Genomic DNA, 22,100 nt, shown 5'->3' on the forward strand with positions numbered 1-22,100 from the left:
ATAATGTGCGAATGGTATCTTTGTTGAACTCTGGATAAGCTTCACAAACAGCTGCGAAGTCCATAATAACGCAAAGGAAAGTGATGCTTAGTTTTTGGTGGTATTGAAAGGGTATGTTTTACCCTGAAGATGCGATTGAAGAAAATGATCGGAATTGGTCAATAGGAAAGGTGCAAATATCTTCAGTAACTTATTAAAAATTCTCTCAAAGATTTAAAACTGGCCGAAAAATCAGCAGATTCAGTTTTTCGTCCAGAAACCTCTAATGTTATATGGTGTTTAAAATCTATATTGCTGAATTTACTTCACTCGACTTCTAACATTGACAGTCTCTTGTTAGATAATTTATCAGTTTCCATTTCAAATTGTAACATATTTGTAGCCGAGAGAAATACGTTAAAGGCATAGCACTGATTAACGTTCTAGGCGTATTCAGTAAAAATCCATTCAAATTTTACCAAATCTAGTAGATCAAGATATCTTCAACCATTATGAATTCTTTGAACACATTTATGGACTCCAGTGGGATCGAGAGTATGTTAATAAACCAAACGATTACTGCAAATTAGTACTTTTTTGTGACGAAATAAGAAATCTAGTGATTGATATTCGCGAATACGAATGTGGAAGAAGTAAAATGAGGATACTTCCTCATGCCCCCCCTGTACCGACCTTTATAGGAGGTATGTTTGTGCGGGTAACATTTTTTGTTCATCCAACATAATAGTTCATGCTGAAGATTCAATGATTGGTATGGTATGTCAGAGACATAATTAAGTCTCACTTGATGCTATGACATGGAACTGTTGATAATCCGTTCATTTTTATTAACGATAATGCCTTTTCCCTGTAGAGACAAAAACGAGCGCCTCGAAACTATAGAGATTTGTTTGCTGTATCCCCCGATATGAAGTCCATTCAACATGCTTTGTATATGTTCACCAGAGCAGTTAAAGCACGTAGGAATCTATTTTTTTTCATGCTGCGGATAACAACTAATTAGATACTAATCTGGTAAACACCATGCGCCAACGTCTTCAAGCTTGCATAAATGCAAAAGGTGGAATCTTTTGGTGTTTGATATTTTCTAGGATAATTGTTTATTCGACTTGTTTTGAATAATATTGACTTGCTTAAATTCCAGCTTAAATTCCATAATCTACTTAACAAATAGTATTTGGTATTAAAATTTTGTGAAGCAGACATTTTATCTTAATCTTGCATAATCGGACTTTTTTCTTTAGTACTATCACCAAGTAACTTACAGGCTCCAATGAACTCAAGGGCTATATATTCTTAAGCTTTATCTGATCTGTTTATATATTTCTCTCTATTAACTCTGTTCCGATGTGTTGATTTTTTTATTTAAACTACTTGGTTCTTACTTTTATCCACAGTTTAGGCATCTAAAAATAATATACACGAACATAAGTTAAGTGCTGTTCTATTTTTTGTGTTCACTGCTTAATATTTATGACTTTCCATTTGTTCGAGATACGTATTTCTATTTTGACCTCCTTTGATATACAAAAACATTTATTCTTTCATAACTTTTATTTAATTTTTTGTATTAACTCTAAAAGGTGGTAACTTCTAATGGATATTCAGGTATTGGCCAGGGTGTTTTTTTGTGTGAAAAAATGCCACGAATATGATCTCTGTCGGCATAAAATATATTTCTAAAGTGAAATGAGAAAATAATAACAGTAAAAACTGTACCTAGTTAGTTTTGTAATTAAAACTGTGTAGCATGGTGCACACGCATATTTTTTGATTAATGATAGTTGCCGATACACGTAGTTGTTAATAGTGGTCGAATGAAATGAGATAAGGCAAAAACAAAACAACACCCACTTTTTTAGTTTAATTAACAGCATGCCTACTATGGAAATTAACACAGTGGCGTCGAAATTTGATATCTTACATTATATACTCATTTCACCAAAAGTTTTGAATGTTGTGAAACAATTACGGTGGACACCCTCTTTTCCTTTTCACTCCCTCTACTCTTAATAAGGATTTTTCATCCGTTCTAGCTATATGCCCTATCCAACGGAGTCTTTTTGCTTTGACCACATATCCCATCTCAACTTGAACTCTACGTTTATTCTTCCCTTCTGGGGTACGTGTTGTGCGACTCAATTTGAGCGAATCTTCAAACTACAAAAGAGAGCTGTTAAATATTTACTCGGACTAAACAGCAGGATTCACTGCAGGGACTTCTTTGGAAGATTAAAAATTCTGACTCTTCTTTCCTTATTTATCTTTGAATCCGTTTGCCCAATTCGTAAGCACGGTTCTCCAATTTCAGAAAGATCGTTGCATGGCTATCCGCTTAGGAACGCGGAGCACGACCTACACCTACCTACCCCACATTCAGAATTAGTTAAGGGCTCAATATTTTAAAATGCATCATTACTTTCATATTGTTTAACTGATGATCACGAGTCTCACATAATCAAAATATTGAATAAAAATTAAACAGGGAATTAAATATCGTTTCAAGTCAGGTATTTTAATTTTCTTAAAAACTACTATGTAAGAGACTAATAACTGTACGCCGCTGCATCTAATCACGACTTGGATTATTTAAAAAACGATGGGGCAGAGTCGCATATTATACACAGCGTATTCTCGACTATCCCGCTGGTCGACAACATGGCGAAGCACAGATCGCTTAGCGGGAGTCGAGGAGTGGTCCTTCGCTGCGTTTCACGTTCTACGCTCTGCCTCCACCTCTTCATCCGCTCCCCTAGATCTATCTCTTTCTACACCCATTGTCTTTGACGCTCCTCCCAATCTGTAGGACTAATGCACGATTCTGTCGGCTCTTCTTTCGTGCTTTGAACTTTTGATATGGAATTCTTCGATTAATATGCGGTATACATTATTCTTTTGCTTTGTAACAAAGCGGCTATAAAGGATCAACTATTAATTATAAATTTACAAAAAAATATTAATAGGAACTGTTTAGAGATACAGTTCCATAATTTCGTTTGTAGAAATTATTCGTGAAGGAAAAAATATCTCAGTTTAATCATATATCACCATTATTGGGACAAAATTCTAAATAACTACAGTTTTAAATGATGAAATTCAAATAATAAGCGATAAATTTCTTTGTGGTTTAGTGAAAGTAAATTGTATATAGAGTAAGTCAGTTCAAAAGTTGAAATTTCTAGATATTATTTATCTAACGGATATTTTTTTATTGAGAATACTACTACATATTTCTTAATCTCTAGTTTTCCGATCGTGTTATTAGTACTATGGAGTATGAGAAACCAAATGAAATACTTTTCATCTACTGCGTATAAATATAAAGACATCTCACGTGAAACTTGTATTATAAATTGACTTTCTTCTATTTGAATACCTAGATTCAACTTCCGAATGATAGGTATTACCACCAATTATTCTAAGTAGAAATTCCTGGAACAATTAGTATTAGTATTATATAATATACATTCATTTTTGTATCCCTAATGATGCTTCTTTTAGAGTTGGTAACTGTTCTTCAAAAAAACAATTTTTGAACGACTATTAATAAAATCGTAGTAATCTATAGTGTCCCCTTTGCTGTACATTGAGCAGGGTCAGTGTTTAAAGTTCATCTATTAATACCACTTCTCAGTTCAGAATGTGGTATTGCTCTAGCTGCCAGAGATCTTCATCTTCTCTTTCATACGCCCCAGGTACTATCCGTCATCTGTCAAGAAGTGGAAAAATGTCTAATCTCTATTACCTTTGGCTATATTAGGTGGGGTGAAACGTTCAGTTTCAGTATCAGTTAGCCTCAACCCTCAAACAAATGTATAAATTTGACAGCGGTCGTACCATTAGTTTATGAGTTATAGCATTTTAAGTGAAGTAACTCGTTAGTGACAAATGATGGAGAAAAACAATCGGGTGTTAATAAAGCTTTGCTTATTGGCAATAAAATACTATTGAAGCAAAGACTTGATAAATATTATTTGAATTTTTTTCCAGGAAAATTGAACGTTGAAAAGTAAGTTTAAACCACTGTCACCGACAAAAATAACACAAAAGTCCTCTGAAACCCTACAGATATCAAAGGAACGTATTGGGCATATCGTGAATATTTGCATTTGCGTTCAAAGTAGGTGTCTCGCGAAATCACAATCGACTAAAAACAACAAATAATTGAGGATTCTGAGTAGTGTTTGGAGCTGTTCAAACGTAATAAACTCGATTTTTCGCGTAATTATTTATTAATGGATCATGGAACATGGCGGTATCATTTCAAACCGGAGTCCAATCAACAGTCAGCGGAGTGAACCGTATGTGATGAAACGGCTCCAAAACCTGGAATGCCGCAAAAGGAGACTAGCAAGGTTATAGCGCAATATTTTGAGATACACATAGTATAATATTCATCGATTATATTAAAAAGGAAAACACCAAAACAGCGACTATTAAGTGGCCTTATCAGAGTGCTTAAAGGACGAAATCACGGCAAAACGGTCTTGAAGAAGAAAGTTCTGATTCATCAAGATAATGCACGGGGTCACAAATCAATGAAAACAATGGTAAACTTGGGCTTGGAACTGCTTCCATATCTACCGAATTGTCCAGATCTGGGCCACGGGGAGCTTACGCCGATGAAGAGTTTATTGCCGAAATTGAGGCTTAAGACAAATCGTAATATAAAAATGGAATAAAAAAATTGTAAGACTGCTATTATCGATGTATCGCTCTCGAAGGCAACTATATTAAATGATAAAATCAAATTCTATATTCTATTCTTTTTTCTACGTTAACCTCCGCCCAACTATTACGTACATGTAGCTATAATATTTTGAAATAGTTACTCAAACAGTATGAAAAGTTACCTACTAGTTCAATAATGAGCTTATTCTAGGATAATTGCATCTATTAAATGACTAGCTAAAAAATATTCGTTATTGTAATAATTGTTTTCTTCACAAGTTTCAGTCAGTTTTTGCAAAAATATTTCCTATTTCTGAACAAAAACTTTGTACAGAAAACATTTCTAAAATATTAAAAAATGCTGTATTTGAAATAAGAAAGTTTGTGTTACCCATTATCACATTCTGTCTAAAACCCGCACTACTAAAAATACCAATTGAACGTTTTTTTGAAGATTATTTTTTTTTGTTACTGCACAAAAATATTTTGTGTTGAAAATTATTTCAAACAATTTTGGGTTGTTTCAGGATATGGATTTAATAGAAGTCTTGTGGAAACAAGATGTGGATCTTGGTTTCACTGTGGATAATGTTGTGCCCAAATCTGAAAAGGAAGAAATAAAAATCGAAACAAATGATGCTACTTCATCTGTTCATTTGAAAGATGACAATTTGGAAAAAATCAAGACACTCCAAGCTATTAACGAAGACTCTATCAAGGTACATATTCTACATAATTATTATAAAAATTGACCCAATGAGTAGGTTTCCACTTAATAATTTCTTATGTGACAAAAATAAGTTTCCTTACAAATCAATGTAGATTGATTAAACTTTTCAAATTATCATTCAAAAGATATCATTGAGGACTACTTTCGAAAAATATATTTTTCCAGCTGTGCACTTTTCCAGTTGAATTAGTTGATTGATTTATGATGTACGTAGATTTCGAAATATTTATTTTTGTCGAAGAAAAAATAGTTGAACAGCTCTTCCTTCAAATTAGCGTAGTGATCCTCAGATGTTTTTTATTTATTACAGCAAGAAAAAGAAGAAGATCCGTGGTCTGGTTTCAATTACACCATCGATACCGAAACCGGTGAGTTTTTCAATTAAATAAAATCTCTTTATTAATTTATATTGGATGGTAATATACAACCTTACATTTTTGAAAAAAGTTGATTGTAGTATTTAAGAGTTTATATTGAAAAAAATGTTTTATTAGGGGGAGGGAGGGTAGAGAATAATTGAAAACTACCACAAAAATAATTCTTTGGAAAATATCACAAAAATACAAAAAGATTTGAAAAAAGTTTCAATCGTATTTAATATTTTTTCACCTATTTACTATAAAAACCAAGATATTTGCAAAAAATAATTGAAATTTATAGCTCATACCAGAATTTAAAAAAATGGAATAAGGTAAATTTTCTACCTTAGACGAAACCTCCGACAGCACCCTCGTAGTTATTTGAATGTCATCAATTTGTTCAAAATGCGTTACTTTCACGACATTTTGGAATTTGAGAATACGAAGGAAATCAAAAGGGGTTAGATTCGGCTGATATGGGGGCTATAGTAACACTGAAATCTTTCTGGACGCTAAAAACTACGCCACATTCAATGCATAGTGGCAGAATGCATTGTCGTAGTGGAGAGCTCAATTGTTCTCGACTTCTTTCAACCGTTGGACATAGTTTTCTTTTTCAATTTGCTCATGCGAGTTTTTTGGTTTCGGATAATGTGGAGATACCAATTATTTACTCTAGTTGGTATTTAGATCGTCTGCTATCATTTGAATCGTTACCTCCGACAAATTTTCCGAATTAGAGCATATACAAACAGCGCGTACACCACGTCAATGTACACCACGATCGGTTTTTCCTTCGTTTTCCACGCTTTCACAGTCCTCCTTGACCAATGGGCCAACGAGCCAAATACTTTCAATACTCTACTATCACTTTCAATCACTAAATTACTTAATTTCGCACGTTTTATTGCGTTCCTAGAGGTTTAGCTTCTCCAATTTACTCAACTTACATGGAACAAAGCACTACAAGTTCTAGCATGATCTGTTACATTCTTTAAAAGCAACATTCTCTGTTGCGAATTTTTATGATTCTACCTGATAAAAATCAGTTTTCCAACATTATTTTCTTTCAGTACTTCAGTGAAATAAATTCAGCTAGAAGTTAATCTACTCTAAACCTATGATACATATCGAATGTAAAATGTAAAAGACTCAATATCAAACATTAAAAGTATGTATTTATACGGAATTTATTTATATTCACGTCAAAATTATACAGGATTAGTATTTCTGTATTGAAAAACGAAAGTCATTTATTCTCAAAATATACACTATACATATATTTATATATAACCGTAATATGCTTTCTAAAAAACTAAACTGGGCTGATCATACATGTTCATCTTTATTTAGTGGAAACAAGAAAGTATTATCAGTTGTCAAATAAGGGTTATAAAGCAGATTGTCATGATGCATAGTTATGTTAAGTATTCTTAATATTAAAACTGTTAGTAAATATGTCCAATTACTTCTCCAGCCCAAAATGCACACCAAACAGGGACAAGATGTGAGTGCATTTGTTTTTCGACAACCACATGTGTGTTTTCAGAGCCTCGGAAACGGCAATTTTTGTAATGAGCTTATCCATCAAGGTGAAAATGTATTTCATTTCTTAGGATGATTTTGCCCGAAAAATCAGCATACATTTGTTGATGTTTAATAATACATTCAACAAACTCTCTTCTCTGTGCATGGTTATTAGGCTTCAGTTGTTGTGTTAATTGAATTTTATAAGCAGATATTTAGTGAGTATACGCTGTAGAGAACGTCTTGAAATTTGCAATTCTTGTTCACAAGGTCTAATTGAGGTTCCTGGACTGTCACCTATACGCTGGACTTGGACTAATAATGAGAATATATCTTTATACAATTTTTTATCCCACATACATCGGAATGTCATTTTTCACTTTATAATTATCTGTTTCTTATTAATGGTTGTATAGATAAATTTTAGCACAACCAATGCTTTATCCAAAAATATACATATTGAGATGTGGTTATTTTGAAAAATTTATTTCCAATGTAATTCTTGTAATAAGTTACTGGTCTTAATGAAACTAGTTTATCCCATCAGTTCATGTATCTTTTAAAGTCTAAGATGTTTAAATGACATAGAAGGGACACTTTTCAGTCACCAGTTCGGGTTTAGACATCACCGTTCTGTTTACAGCATTGCTGTTGTATATTCACATATTTAGAGCAAAATTAATATGTCATACACATCTAGTTTTCATGAGTAGAGTAGTTTGAGAAACCAAAAATTACAAACATATTATATTACCTAAACTTAAATGTGATATGAGATATTTGTCCCACAAAAGCACTAGCGGGAGAAATATGTTAAAATTGCTAGGTACACTTAATTTATTTCTAGAGTACCTACATTTAGAAATTTCCTTTTTTTAACAATTGTTTGCTCGACATTTGCTTCAAACATTCTGGGAAAAATTTGTGTCTTTTTTATTAAGAAAACACTCCGATTTCTTTTAGAATGTTCGGATCAAAATTGGACCCATAATTTTTTTATTTCTCAATCATTTTTTAGTTCGTGTAGGTCGTATTTGGCAGCGCTCTAAGTATTTTCTTTTTTTTTTCTAATGCCACTATCAGAATTGTCATTTTCAAACCGGAAATGGAAGAAAACATTTTTCCATGTTTTTGGCACATTAACTGAAAATAAGATAGTCCAAAAGGGGCAAAAACGTCCAAAAATACTCTAGGACCCCATCTTATGTACAAAAAGGGTCTACAAATAAGTACTATTCGCATTTACAAGGAGACTGCGTATTATTGGAACGTGATTTATCATTATAAGAAATGTTAAAATAGGTTTTATTCAATAGCATATTTTATAATAGAATAATTACATTTATTTTCAGTACAATATATGTTAATAATAAAATAAATGTTTTTAGCTTTTTTCCTATTTGACTGCTCCTGTGATGGGTCAGAATAAGTGTATGGAGGATTCACAGGTTTTATATGGAGCACAAGACAAAAACTGAGAAATCAATTAAATTTCTAACACAGAAAAGCTTTGAACAATCAAATAGAATGTAATACATTTGCTTCATTTGAAACCTCTCAGTCGCCCATGCTCAATTTTGTTAATATATTCTGATAAAATAAATGTACATGAAACCGATAAAATCATCAAGTATTATCAATGATATGCCACAATATATAATAAGTTCTCATAGATTTCAACATTTAAATATAATAATACAAACTTAGTCGCTATCTTCATCTATAATTGGATCGATATCTCTATTGAAAAATAATTCAGACAGAACTTTGGCTACTCTCATTAATTTAATTTATATCTAGCATTATTGAGATAATATATATGACTGCTGCAATGTGAGTACAGTTCGCATTATAGAAAAAGTGACAGAATACCACTGTATCTAATTGTCAGGTTTATATTTAATATAACTTTGTAGCACTTACTATTTATATGTCTGGTTCTTATCAATATTTGATAATATTCAGTTTCATCTCAATACACTCCAAATCAATACTATCATCATCATTCATCAATTTAGCTCGACTTAATTTATAAGAGTCCGCCAAAAATAATTTAAGATCTCTTTCAGTCATTTCCGGAAAGTCAGGAATAACTTGTGCTGTTAGCTTAGTCATAATGGTGGGCCGTCTCAACTTCTTCCGCTAAGATATTCTCATTTTTTTTAGAATTTAACATTCTTCCAATTATTATAATTAAAAAGCTTCGCAAACCGGTAATGGAAAAAAAAATTTGCAGTATGCACCATTTTTCAGTAAAAGTTTATTGTTTAACTATCAAACTATCCATCTCAATTTTGTAACGTAACGAGATTGATTAGATTCACCTTTTATAAATTTCTTTCCTTTTAAAAAGGGCATAAAAATGTTAAAACTCAGATACGACGTACAGAAAATCTCTATCCACTATACAGACATCACCTTTTCTCGTGAATGCTCTGATACCATGCGGATCTTCCATAATATTCTTCAAGATGGGTTTTGAATCATTTTTAATGATGTTGATGAGCCCCGCCGAAAACCAAACTAATCATTCGTTAGTGAGAAAGGTTTTTGTCATAAGTGGAAGTATGATAACAAACTAGATACTCTCTCATGAAAAATTTGTACTCCAAAGTATTCCAGCCAGATATCCTTTTCAAATTAATTAATTAACGATTCCCAAAAATCTGAAATTTCTTTTCGTTTTTTATTCCGAAAACAGTCGAACTTACTTTGATTAATGAACCAGTACTTAATGTAAAACATATAATGAGAACTTCGTAACATTCCTACCATCTGACGATCATATGGTAACTGATAGAAATTTGTTACTACAAAAATTTCATGTAGATAAACTCAATTTGATCATGTCTTTTTCTGCTGCAGTGAAATAGTATCTATTTCTGAAAGCTTTTTTACTTGAGATGGAATCCTAGAGTCTCTTTGCACGTTCTAGCGCTTTTTGGACTTATCTTATTTATAGGTTGCATTGCATTGCGGTTTTAAACTGGCAATTCGCATAGCGGCGAGAGGTCTTCAAATATGTTCTTTTAAATAGCCAGTTTTGAATATATAAATATCCAGGTCAAGGCAATTGTAATATGCTTATCCCCCTATAGTTTTTATCAAGTTATGTTCCACAGCCGCTTCAAGTAAAAAATGATATAGGTAAATCTTGAGGAATAATTCCTTAACCCTGCAGTTCAATTTTTTTCCTAAAAGAAGATATGAATATGAACACAAGTGGTGTTTTTACAATATTGAACATTTTGGACGAATGACATTGAATGAAGGATCCTAGGATGGGATTATATTAGTCTATTATAAAAGAAGTCCAAATAATTGAAAAAAAAAATGCAAAAATTAGTCATTATACCAACCAGTATATTAAAATTTTTGACCATCCTTTATATCTTATATAATCTAATAGTTTTTATAATGACTTGATGTAATAAGGAGACGTAGGTATAAAAATAGTAATTACAATATTGCGTATTTAAACTTGTGGGTAATCTAATTACATACATTTTAAATCTTTATTCACTAAAGAGATTCTTAATCCCATTCAAATCATTGAAGTAATACTTATACAAACAACCTATTGCAAGTTAGTATGACTTTTCAGACTTTAGTATTTTCCTAAGGATCATGATGATAGACATAGTAAACAATACAAATACAAATCATTCAGTAGCCAGTTTACGGGGACACCTTGCCAGACTTTGTGCAGACGAAAATCAGTGCAGGACTAGCCCATGAATAATTTATTAATTTTTATAAAATGAAAATAATGTACTAGAAATTAAAAATTTTTTGCTCATACTATCAATAAAAGCAAAGTAAAAAAGGCTGTAATACATTTTTTAAAGGATCGAGATAATTATTTTATGTACAGAAAAAGAAGAGTTATTACGTTTATAGTAGGGTAAATATATGCCGTGTATTAATTGTTAAGAAAGAGATTTGCTTATTGATAATTTTATTTAAAGAGTGAAAGACAGATAGTCGGATAAAACCCTTAAATGTTCAAGCAACTGTGCGAATACGTTTGATAATTGTAATGAAAGGTGCACGTGGCGCTGGTATAAATAATAATTTTTTAAAACCCCCTTGTTATTTGCAATCTGTAAAGCTTACAATCAGCAAATGGTTAATAGCAATGTACAAATTATAAATTAATAAAATTTATAATTAAATTCATTTTATTTTTATATGTGGTCCAGTAGTTACTAATGTCTACTTTAATTTGCAGTCTTGAATGAACAGAATTAACAATAATGCTAGAAAAATGTGCAAAATGTAACGTACGAGAATATTTATAATGTAATTATGTGTTACTATCAGAACAAAATAGTTTGAGTTTCTAATTTCCTTGAACACATGAATGTATTGTTATGACATTCTCATTTATTTTATTTCAAGACAATTTGGTTATAAATTAATTATTATAACTGACGCTTTCATTAAAAAATTTTTTTTCTACGGATGCTATGAAAGTTTTCTCATTTCCTCCATACTTTCAAAACAGAGAATTTCTCACTCAGTGAAAATATCGCATAGGACCCTACACGATAGCATCGCCAAACTGGGATTACCAAAAACACCTTCACCGACATCCAGAAGGTTGTAATACTGAATACTTGCCACACAGTGCGCAAGTTCATTATGTGAACCGAGCCTAATCCTTTTGATACTTTGTATCCGGTATAGGTAAATAATACCGGCTCTAAGCTGAGTAGTGCATAAGTCTTTCGCATAACAATAATAATTAATAATAATAATAATTTAAATCAATAATGAATTGTTATGTGTCCAATTGATACGGCGCGTTTACAACGTAACGCCAACAATTAATGCGCAATGTCTACTTAGTCCATGAAAATATTTTCCGGCGTTACCATAACAGCACGACTACAGCTAATAATTTTTGCTGCCAACTTTCCAAACGGCCATAGTTTCATAGTTTTATTGCTGCTTTTTTACTAAAACAGATTTATTAATATTGATTATAATGGAATACTAAAATTGAAAGTTTGAAAAGACACCTCTAGATATTGTTCAAAAAGCGTCCGATGTTTGTAATAAGTTGCTATCAAACACATCAAGATAATAAATAAGAAACCGCTTATAGTAGCTTTGCGAACTGGAGAATGCAAGCCAATGTGAATTTCTTTTTCTGAAAATACTTTGATAGATACAAATAAACAAAAATAAAATCGAAGCTGATGAGTACCATAATTATTATGCGTGAGTGTGAAAAATCGGAAAAGTATGTTCCAAAATAGTGAAAAACATAACTTCTGAAGAAATTCAACAAACTCTCAAGCATGCAACTATTGAATAGTATTTGCTGATAAAAGTATGATAACAGCCCTATGGAAGATCGCATTTTTGATATTCAGGATTTCAGGCAAAATTACATGAACTAAAGCCAAAGTTTATAGAAAGTTCACATATTAGTAAGCAAGTTGATAAAGAAAAAGAAGTTCTGCACTTTTGAACAAGTTATCAGGCTACCAAACTTAAATCAACATTTTTTAATGAACAACGTACTTCCTAACATCTAATTATAACCCCATAAACTTTAATAAACTTAATTTTCACAGTCACATCCTCATGTCAAGCTAAAAATTTCGTTGTTACCTAAAAACTTATTTTTTAAGCCGTATTAAATTCAAATCATACATGGCACACATATTATCATTATACAGAGTTATGTTGAAGTAATGTTATGATGAAGTAAAACATCCATCAGTCACATTTTGCTATACAAAAACACGTCTCCTAGGAAAAAACTGAGAGAATTGATAAAAAGCAAAAGAAACTTGATTTTAAAGTTGAGAAAAAAAAGGTATTGTGCTGAAAATTCAAACTTTCTTAATAGTGTATTTTTATTTAAATGGTATAGTAAATCGACACAGGTTCGGAAAAATCCACTGGATTCAAACAAAACACACTCAACGCCTCCAAAAAGTCAATGTTTGATAGGCATCGTCAGGGGAAAGTTTATTGATCCTTATTTCTCTCGCGGGTATTTAACAAATAAGCGATACTTGAAATGTATGGCAGTGCTTCCAGGCTGGGTTTCCAAATTTGCATAACTCTTAAAACTATTTATTTACACCATTTTCTTGTGAAGGGTTAGGTTGTCATCTTAGGAATCTCATATGATTATTTTGTTATTTCATATTTTGCTCGCAGCTTCAAATTAAAAAAGAAAATGTGGTTTTGTGAAAAATAAAGGAATGACATTAGAGGAAATCAACGAAACGTTGATCTTTGGATTTGATTCATTATATCTTGATACTATTTTATGTTCTTGAATGAATTGACTATCATCTATATACATTGCTGAATCTCAACTATTTCTTACTATAATCTTCAATACATTCTAATGTGATTACTATAACTTTACTAGCATTTTACTAATTACAGTGCTATTTACATTATTATTTCTTAAAATGTATATTCCAAACTCTATATCATACATATCTCTTCTTTATAAGATTGTTGTATACATTTGTTAAATTCAGTGTCAGCATTATTCAATTGACGATTACGCCTGACCTTAGATACTCATGTAAGTGACCGTGACAGAATGTCATATACATACAATGCGATTATAAGCGAGATCAAAACAAAACATAATGAGAATAATACAATCCAAAAATTTAGAAAATATTAAATATATCAATAGTGAATTTGTCAAACCTCCCCCTTTAAAACAAATTTCACATGACGTTTTTACCCTTTTCGATAAGAAAATTTCATACACTATTTCTCTCCTTTTCAGAAATATGACTTAATAAATAATATCTACAATTTATATGCGTTAAAAGTATTCCCATAAATAATTATAAGGACTTGTTTGGTGAGGAGTATTGCTTCTGCAAACCAAGATCATTATTGGAAAAATGTGATCGAAACCACAAGTATTCAAAAAATACCAATATCAAATAAGCTAAAATACGATAGATACCAATTACATCACTTGCTTTATTTTATTACCTACCCGTTTTCGAAATTTTCGCTTTGAGGAACCGTCTTTCAAAAATTAGCTTCCTGTTAATGATGTTGTTTTTTTAAAAATATTTATCTAAAAATTGTGTGATATCCTCAATTTTTTCATTAACGAATCATCCTACTCAACGTCTAGTTGACATTATAACATGTCCATAAGTAACATGTTGAATACTTTTCTCAATCTTCTTTTGTTGTTGAGATTTGGGACACCCTGTGCATACAAAGGATGAAATAATAATTTTCGCTAACATCAAAGGCATGTGAATGGTACTGACTTATACAGAATTTTGGGTGTTGCCTAAAAAATGTTAAAAAGATGGTTGGAACTTCGGGTTGCGTTTAAAGAAGAAATGAAACATCCTGCTATAAAGTTGCCTTGTCATGGTTTCGGGTAGAAAACAACTACAACCGTCTAAAAACAGCTGTCGTCGGATTACTTAATTTAAAATTACTTTATATAAAAATGTCTGCAACTTAAAATATAACAATAATAACAGTTAATTACAAAGTAAATTAACAATTATAATTTATATCTTAACATAATCGACATAGGGATGTCAAAGTTTATTTGCATGTTACCTATATAAAATACCACATGCATTACAATTGTTTGTGGTCAGGATAATGAACGCCGAATATAAGGTTATCTAATATATATTTTCCGAATTTTAATTTTTGGAAGTTTTTTACAAAAAACAATGTTATTCAAGTACAGATGTGCCATTATGACCCTTGACCCTGGCTATTTTTCGGATAGTGTCATAATTCCAATTTGTTGTAGAAGTTGTTTTGAAGGGTAGATATGCTGGTTAAGATTTGATGTTCTGAGAGCTTTGATTTCCAGTCTCTTTTCTTGTGGTACAATACGCCATCAAGTAACAATGTTATTATTCCCACATGTAATAAACGTTGTTAACTATGAAATTGTATTATAAATATTATTAAATTACATCTTGTTGGTTTGGACTTGAAACTACAAAGAATACAAAACACATATTGGAATTAGTCATGAAAAATAAATTCATAATATTCATTAATGATAATTATATTATCTTGCCAATTATTTTTAATAAAACATCCACCTTTATTTCTTAATGAATGTCCCTCAAATATGGAGTTTTCAAGAAAAGCTATATCCTTTTTGTCTATTGAAAAAACAATTTCTGGTATGTTTTGCACCTCTAAATCCTACCTCATAATTTCCACGATTCCTTCGGCCAAATTGTGGATAGCCTTTTTTTTTAGATTAGGAATGTAGTTTTAAAATAAAAAACGCGATATTTATATTTCAGTTTTATGGATGGATAAAGGGTGCCAGTTTATTCAATATCTTCCACATTTGGTGCAAGTATTTTTCGTTCAACTATTCTCCGAAAGGACCTCATATTTCTATGCACAAAATACCCAATTTATAATGAAGAACACATGAACGCTTATGAAAATTGATTTCATTTTTTTCTGTTGTTAGGAACAGATGAAAATATATCTGATTATTTATAACCGCTTGGTGATTGTCCGAAAACAGATTGTTATTTTGAACATTCAAGTTAATTATAAAATAAATTGGAAAATATATTCGAAATTTTACGACATTTGCTCTATTTTATGTACATAATAATTGTCAAAATTAATATGATTAGCTACAATGACAAAAAATTAAAAAAACGATTGGCTAAAGAGAGAATTAAAATCACAATGCCCTCTTTGATTAAAAATGTTCAAAATGGCGGTTATAGTTTTTATATAGAGGTGATGCTAGAAGGGGTTAAGATTTTTTTATTATGAATTGTCAAATTAAGAATAGAAATAGACTTTTCTAGTTATTTTTTTCCAATAGAAAGTCTCAACCATATATCAAAAATCGTTTGTACTTTTGCTGTGGGAAAAATTATAACAAAATTACACAATTAATCTTAGTCTGTCTACTCAAATAAGAGGTGGGAAAAGGGGAACTGTGAGATTTGTTATGAAAAAACGCTCGAAACTCCGGTTCTACTTAAGCGTTTTTGGCTTACTTAGTTTTCTTGAAATGGGTAGTTTTGAGTTATGTAGACCAAAAGAAGTTAGTCGATGTCTGCCTGTGACACCTAGGTCAAGAAATTCTAACTTCGTGTAAATTGAACAGCATATTTCTCACCTTGTACCACATATTCAGGTGAACGGGTAACCAAGGCAAAATATTAACACCGACTTCTTGGAAAAACTAGGTTGATGTGAATATGCAACGTGCGTTATATTCCTGAAAATGGATTGGTGGAAGCCTATTTAGATTAGCTAGTAAAATGGTTTATAGAACATCTACATAATACCAAGAATATTTTTGGAAATGCGATTATTCTTAGATGTACTCCGCAAACGGTTTCTGATATATTGCCAATAAAAATTATTATTGGAACACCCGGTAGATAATAACACTAACAGTGAATGTATTTCATAAGTATTGAACGCCTTGTATGAATTTTATAGATTTCATTATAAAATGAGTATCATAAAAAACTGAAATTTAATCGTATTCTATTTATTTTAAGATTACATAATATTTCGTGAACTCATTGAATAATTCAATATTAAGAATAATCAATTAACTTCCATCATATAATGCATAAATTTCAAGTAAGTAATGTATATTGGTGAATAGAAGCAAGACCCTCTTTAATGCGTTTCAAGACTCCATTTGGATTTCTGAGAGCGGAAAATGGATTTGATAGAATGGGAGAGAATGCATCTCGTATCGTTTTTAGGGTATAGATTAATAATAACGCAACAATTAACTTGAAATCTATCCCCTCAATCAGTGACAGTTCAAATGTATTTTCATTAGGGTGTATGGCTTCAGTTGAAATAATATACTTAGTATAATAATGATATAGCAAATTTGCCCAGTTAATCACATTTATTGTGTTAACCGCATTACTTCAGTTATATTCATGTAGAAAATGATAATCTCCGAAAAAATTTTCAATAATAAATAAATATTTCTGATGTTCCCAGTACACGGACAAGTGATCTGTCAAATCTTTGGTTTTTTGATAAACTTGTTTGACTGTGTGTAATGGAGATTTGTCAAATAAAATCTCGGTGAGGTATAGAACTCAACTCCGAAGAATTTCTTTTGCAATTTATCTCGCTGAAACCTCACTGAAAATGTGGAAAACATTGATTTTTAAGCAGAAAAATAATAAACTTTTTTACCTTCATTATACGGTATGTACCTTTATTAAGATACTACAGAGCTGGAACTTCTGCAATAGTGAGAAAAATGTTTTATGGTCCATTCGCATGAAGTTCCATAATCAGCTAGTTCTGTGCGCATTATATCGCGCAACAAATGTGCATACTTATCCCGTAATGATCTTTTTTCTTTACCTTCATAAATAGTACTAACGTCAATGCCAAAAACGCCTTGGCTGTATTAATAGTCATGTTACCGACAGAAGATCATAACAAGGAGAAAACCGAAATTTAGGCAAGTTTAACAAATTCATTTGATCTATTGGTTTGATTGTATGCACTTTTGTTTGATGAATACATGAAGTTTGAGTATTAAATTTGACTGTTCATAGAATAATATGTAGACCTACAATTTAATTTTTTTCAATAAAAAGTTTTTTTGTTTTAGTTTTTGAGTTTATATGGTATTTTTATATATTCTCTGATTCTACTTTTAGCTGCACGTGAAAATATTTCGAAACATTCTAAAGAACTGAAGAATAGTTCGTATAACCTCTTTTTTTTTTAATAACAGGAAGTTTGGAAAAGTGACTCACTCTTACTCATTTTCATATTTATGTTGATAATCACTTGGAATAAGTTTTTTCATTTAAATAGAACAACTTTGGATTCCTTTTATTCGCCCTTAACAGCCAACACTGCAATACAAGATCCTTCCATCCCTCCAACTACGAATATTTCACCACTGCTTCGAATTTGTGACTAATGGTGTAGCATGACATCAGCAAAATGTCGCATTCAAAATTCTGTATGGAATAGAATAATTACTGCTATTCTTATAGAAATCGAGCAAATAAAGAAATGTATGATGTTGTGAAGAGTAACGGATATCACTTTATAAACTGACAACCGAATGATGCCGATCTATAAGCAATTGAAAAGAAAATGTCTTCAATAATCCATAACGGTGTGTTCTCAGTTTGGAGTGGCACTGCTGGAATAATTACTTTTGAGGTACGATTAAACCAATACTCAAAATAGAAGTGAATATAAACAACAACTATACATGTTGATTCATAACTATTGGGGTATAAACTAAAGCGAAATTATTTGTACCAAAACATGACGATAGGTTCAAATATATATCAATAACATATTACTCTGGAATAAACTTATATCTCTCGCTGGATTATCTACATCTCACCCTCCAGTTCCAGAATTATAGGGATCACCAGTATCTGGAATTGCTTTAAAGAGAGCTCGCTCTCGCTGTTACAAGTTACAAGTATCCAAAGCTAGGTGATCGGAAGTTTCTTCCTATTCTCTATAGAACTTGCACTTTCATTTATTACTAGACCTAATTTGTTCTTGAGGTGGCACATATTTCTTAGATTTTACGATATAACTTTTAAGAGGGATTTAGTCTCGGAAGAATCCGACAGAATAATTTCCTTTCATATTCTCCTTTCTCCTGGGATTCTCCTAATAAATTCATCTACCTTTGCCACAAAAGTGTCGAGACAATAAAAGACTTCGGTACTCCTTTTCTAAAAAGTTTATTGACTTTTTCTTTTCCATGATTTCCGAATGTCCAGGAATGTAAACTAAAAAGACTTTATTGGGTTCATTCCTAAGTTTTTGAGTTTGATCCGGCATTCCCAAATCAGCTTTCATAGCAACCTAGCAATTACTATGTCGCATTTCTGATAGTTCCTTTCCAGGCTCATGTCCACAGGATCTTGGAGGTAATGAGCGCCAGCTTCCGCTTTGAATTTTGAATTGTCTTTGTATAATTTGATAGTATTTTCTTTCTCAACTTCGTGTTAAAAGCTTATCGATGGTTCTGGATCATTACGTCACTGTGAAGATTTACTGATGAGTTTTATTTTGTCAGAGAGGACCTCGCATTCTTATTCTGTTATTACTTGTACCTTCCTTAGAAATCCTGAGAATATTTTCAAGGGTTGATCTATCAATCATCAGATGAAAAGGAGTGCAATGATCTCCAGTGCTTTAGTTGTCCACTTCTAGTGGCTGTAGTGATACACACACAGGCAAGTCTTTCTTCTTTATAGACAGCTCTTCTCTTGCTACTTTGACTTACTTTGTTATACCAGGGGACCGCTTCACTTGTGAATATAGGTCTCACAATCGTAATAATCATCCAGCGCAGTGTTTAAGGGGTTACAACTCCAATTATTATCAGCCAGAGTTCTGCATACCATCAGAGCCTTCAAATGATGAGCAAAATTTTATAAGACATTGAAAATGGAGCATTGCAATGCAAGAATACGATAACTACTGTATAATAGAGAAGTTCAAACAGTTTAAGCTGTTTTATTTCTCACAAAGATGTAATTTCAAAAATGTACGAAGTAATCTAAGAAGACAAGGAAATTTTTTGCAAGTATTATCATGATATTGCGAAAATTAAATTTATTGAAAATTCACCAAGCACTGTAAAATGAATTATTCACTCCAAGAAATTGAAAATTATCTGATAAATGTTTTACAGAATTTGAGAGCAGTTATACAGCTATCAAGGATACAGATGAATATCACCTACATAATGTCCAGCTGTGAAACTTTCTCCAATGAACATTAGTGGTGATAGCCAGGCATTAACTTCTTTAACTTCTAATAGTCCTGTGTACATACTTTTCACAACAAACTCAATATCACGCCTCTTTCCATGGCGGCTTCTTAACCTTCTACGTCGGTCATACTCCCTTAAACAGTATCGATATTTGCCTCTAAATTGGATATTTGCAAAGCAAAAATATTTGATATTAAAACCGTCTTTAGTTATATAGCGTTTCTCGGATAACGTTCGTTGAGAAAATTGAAAAGTTAATTAATTAACACTTTTTAATTAACACTAACCAATAACAACACTATAAACAAATTCGTAAGTACGATTTCACTTTATACGGCCCGAATTGCTTTTATCGCCACGTCTCGCCAACTATTTTCTACTGTGAATCCTTGCCTTTTATATGCTTTGTGATATTCCATAACATATGTAGGATCACCTGTATCTAATACCAGGTAATTCCTTCCAGAAATATCTGGGACATAGTTCAATAAATAACCATCATCTTTGTAATTTCGACTACATCAAGTTACTTATAACCGGCGCCGTCAAATAGCGTGCGGATGTGTCCCCGTTACAATAATAAGTAGTGCACAATAAAACGAGAATTTACAAATAGGTAAACAGAACAATTTCGACACCTATATCTTAACTTTAATTTAACAGTTTGCAGTCATGTAGGGCATTATATTAAATACGTGTACATAGATCAGTTATATGAAGAGAGTTATTAAGTATATATCAAACATAATTTTTTCATTTATTAATGAATTGATGCACGAGTACTGTGAAATCATTCAGCTAACAATAGAAGCTCATGGTAAATCATGTCAAGCCGCTTTAATACATTTGTATTGTTCTTCAAACTCATCCTCAATATCATGAGTATCTTTTACTGTTGACAGCATTATTGATAATGCTAAGTTCAAAGATACTGTCATGATATTCATAAGAACGAAAAAGCTATAAATGATAAAAAAAAGATCTAAATAATTTAAGTAAAATTTATAGCTCTATTTTGTAAATTCTAATAAATTTAATTTATTTGAGATGTGGAAACCAAGGAAATATTAATTTTTCTTATTAGAACAGTAGAAACGTCAAAATTTATCTTTCTTTTAAAAACTATCAAAAAAAACTAATTTTGGAACAAAAGAGACCTAAAATCAAGAACATTTAGATGCATTGATATTCATATATTGAGATGTGTGAATAATCGTAATATGATAATGACAAAGCAAAACCGCAATGTTGTTCAAATATAAATATAAACTATTGTAAGAAATGTCAGTAGTTTAAAAGTTAAAAAAAACTATGATAGGGACTAGAACAAGAAAAATCTGAAAATATAGCAAAAAATGTAGGTGTCTATTCATCTTCGTTCTTAAGGGAATAGCCCCTAATAATGTTGTCATATACATCAACGTTGTCGACCACTTCAAGTCTTCTTTTCATTAAAAATTCCAAAACTTTTATTGAATATTCAACTAATTATTTGTTCAAAAAAGTTGGACGATCTTCAAAATCCGTAGACATTAAGTGCATAACTGAGAATATCTTTGTTCTACACCAGCCGCTCTTCAGTGGATTAACTCACCTCTTGAATAAAGGAAAGGTGTTATTGTTAAGCACTCAAGACAGGTCAGAGGCATCTAAATTTGTATTGTTAAGAATCTTTTCAAATAATATCAACTTATGATAACACACGATTCGGTTGTCAATTGAATTTAACTGATGGGAAAGTTCAAGTTGACTCATTTGAAAATTATTCTTGCAAAGTCTAGTACTGCTATTATTTACGTATTATTTTACTTAGCTTATATTTACATTCCTACAAAATACTTCATGTAAAAATCACTGTGAAAAAATTATTAATGTTTCTTAATTGCTAATTATCTAACAAAAAAACGAAATAAAAAACAAGAGATATGATTATATCTTTTGGTTGAAATTTTGGCTATTAGTTATGTGATATTTTTTCTCAGCTTCTCTCGTTCTGTGCGTAACCAAAACTGAAAAAAACATAAAGTATTGCATGTTGTATAAT

At 31.4% G+C, this 22,100-nt stretch overlaps 1 protein-coding gene across 2 annotated transcripts in view; it reads left to right on the top strand.

Moving 5' to 3' along the window:
* Nucleotides 1–22,100, top strand: part of LOC130894150 (segmentation protein cap'n'collar) — a 189,641-nt gene that overhangs the window by 79,039 nt on the left and 88,502 nt on the right. For both annotated transcript variants that reach the window (XM_057800759.1, XM_057800767.1), the window contains exons 2-3: nt 5,199–5,390; nt 5,712–5,769. In XM_057800759.1, the coding sequence (XP_057656742.1) occupies nt 5,199–5,390; nt 5,712–5,769 (250 nt within the window). The remainder of the gene's footprint in view (nt 1–5,198; nt 5,391–5,711; nt 5,770–22,100) is intronic.

Source organism: Diorhabda carinulata, chromosome 1, assembly GCF_026250575.1.
Source record: "Diorhabda carinulata isolate Delta chromosome 1, icDioCari1.1, whole genome shotgun sequence".
Lineage (NCBI taxonomy): Eukaryota > Metazoa > Arthropoda > Insecta > Coleoptera > Chrysomelidae > Diorhabda > Diorhabda carinulata.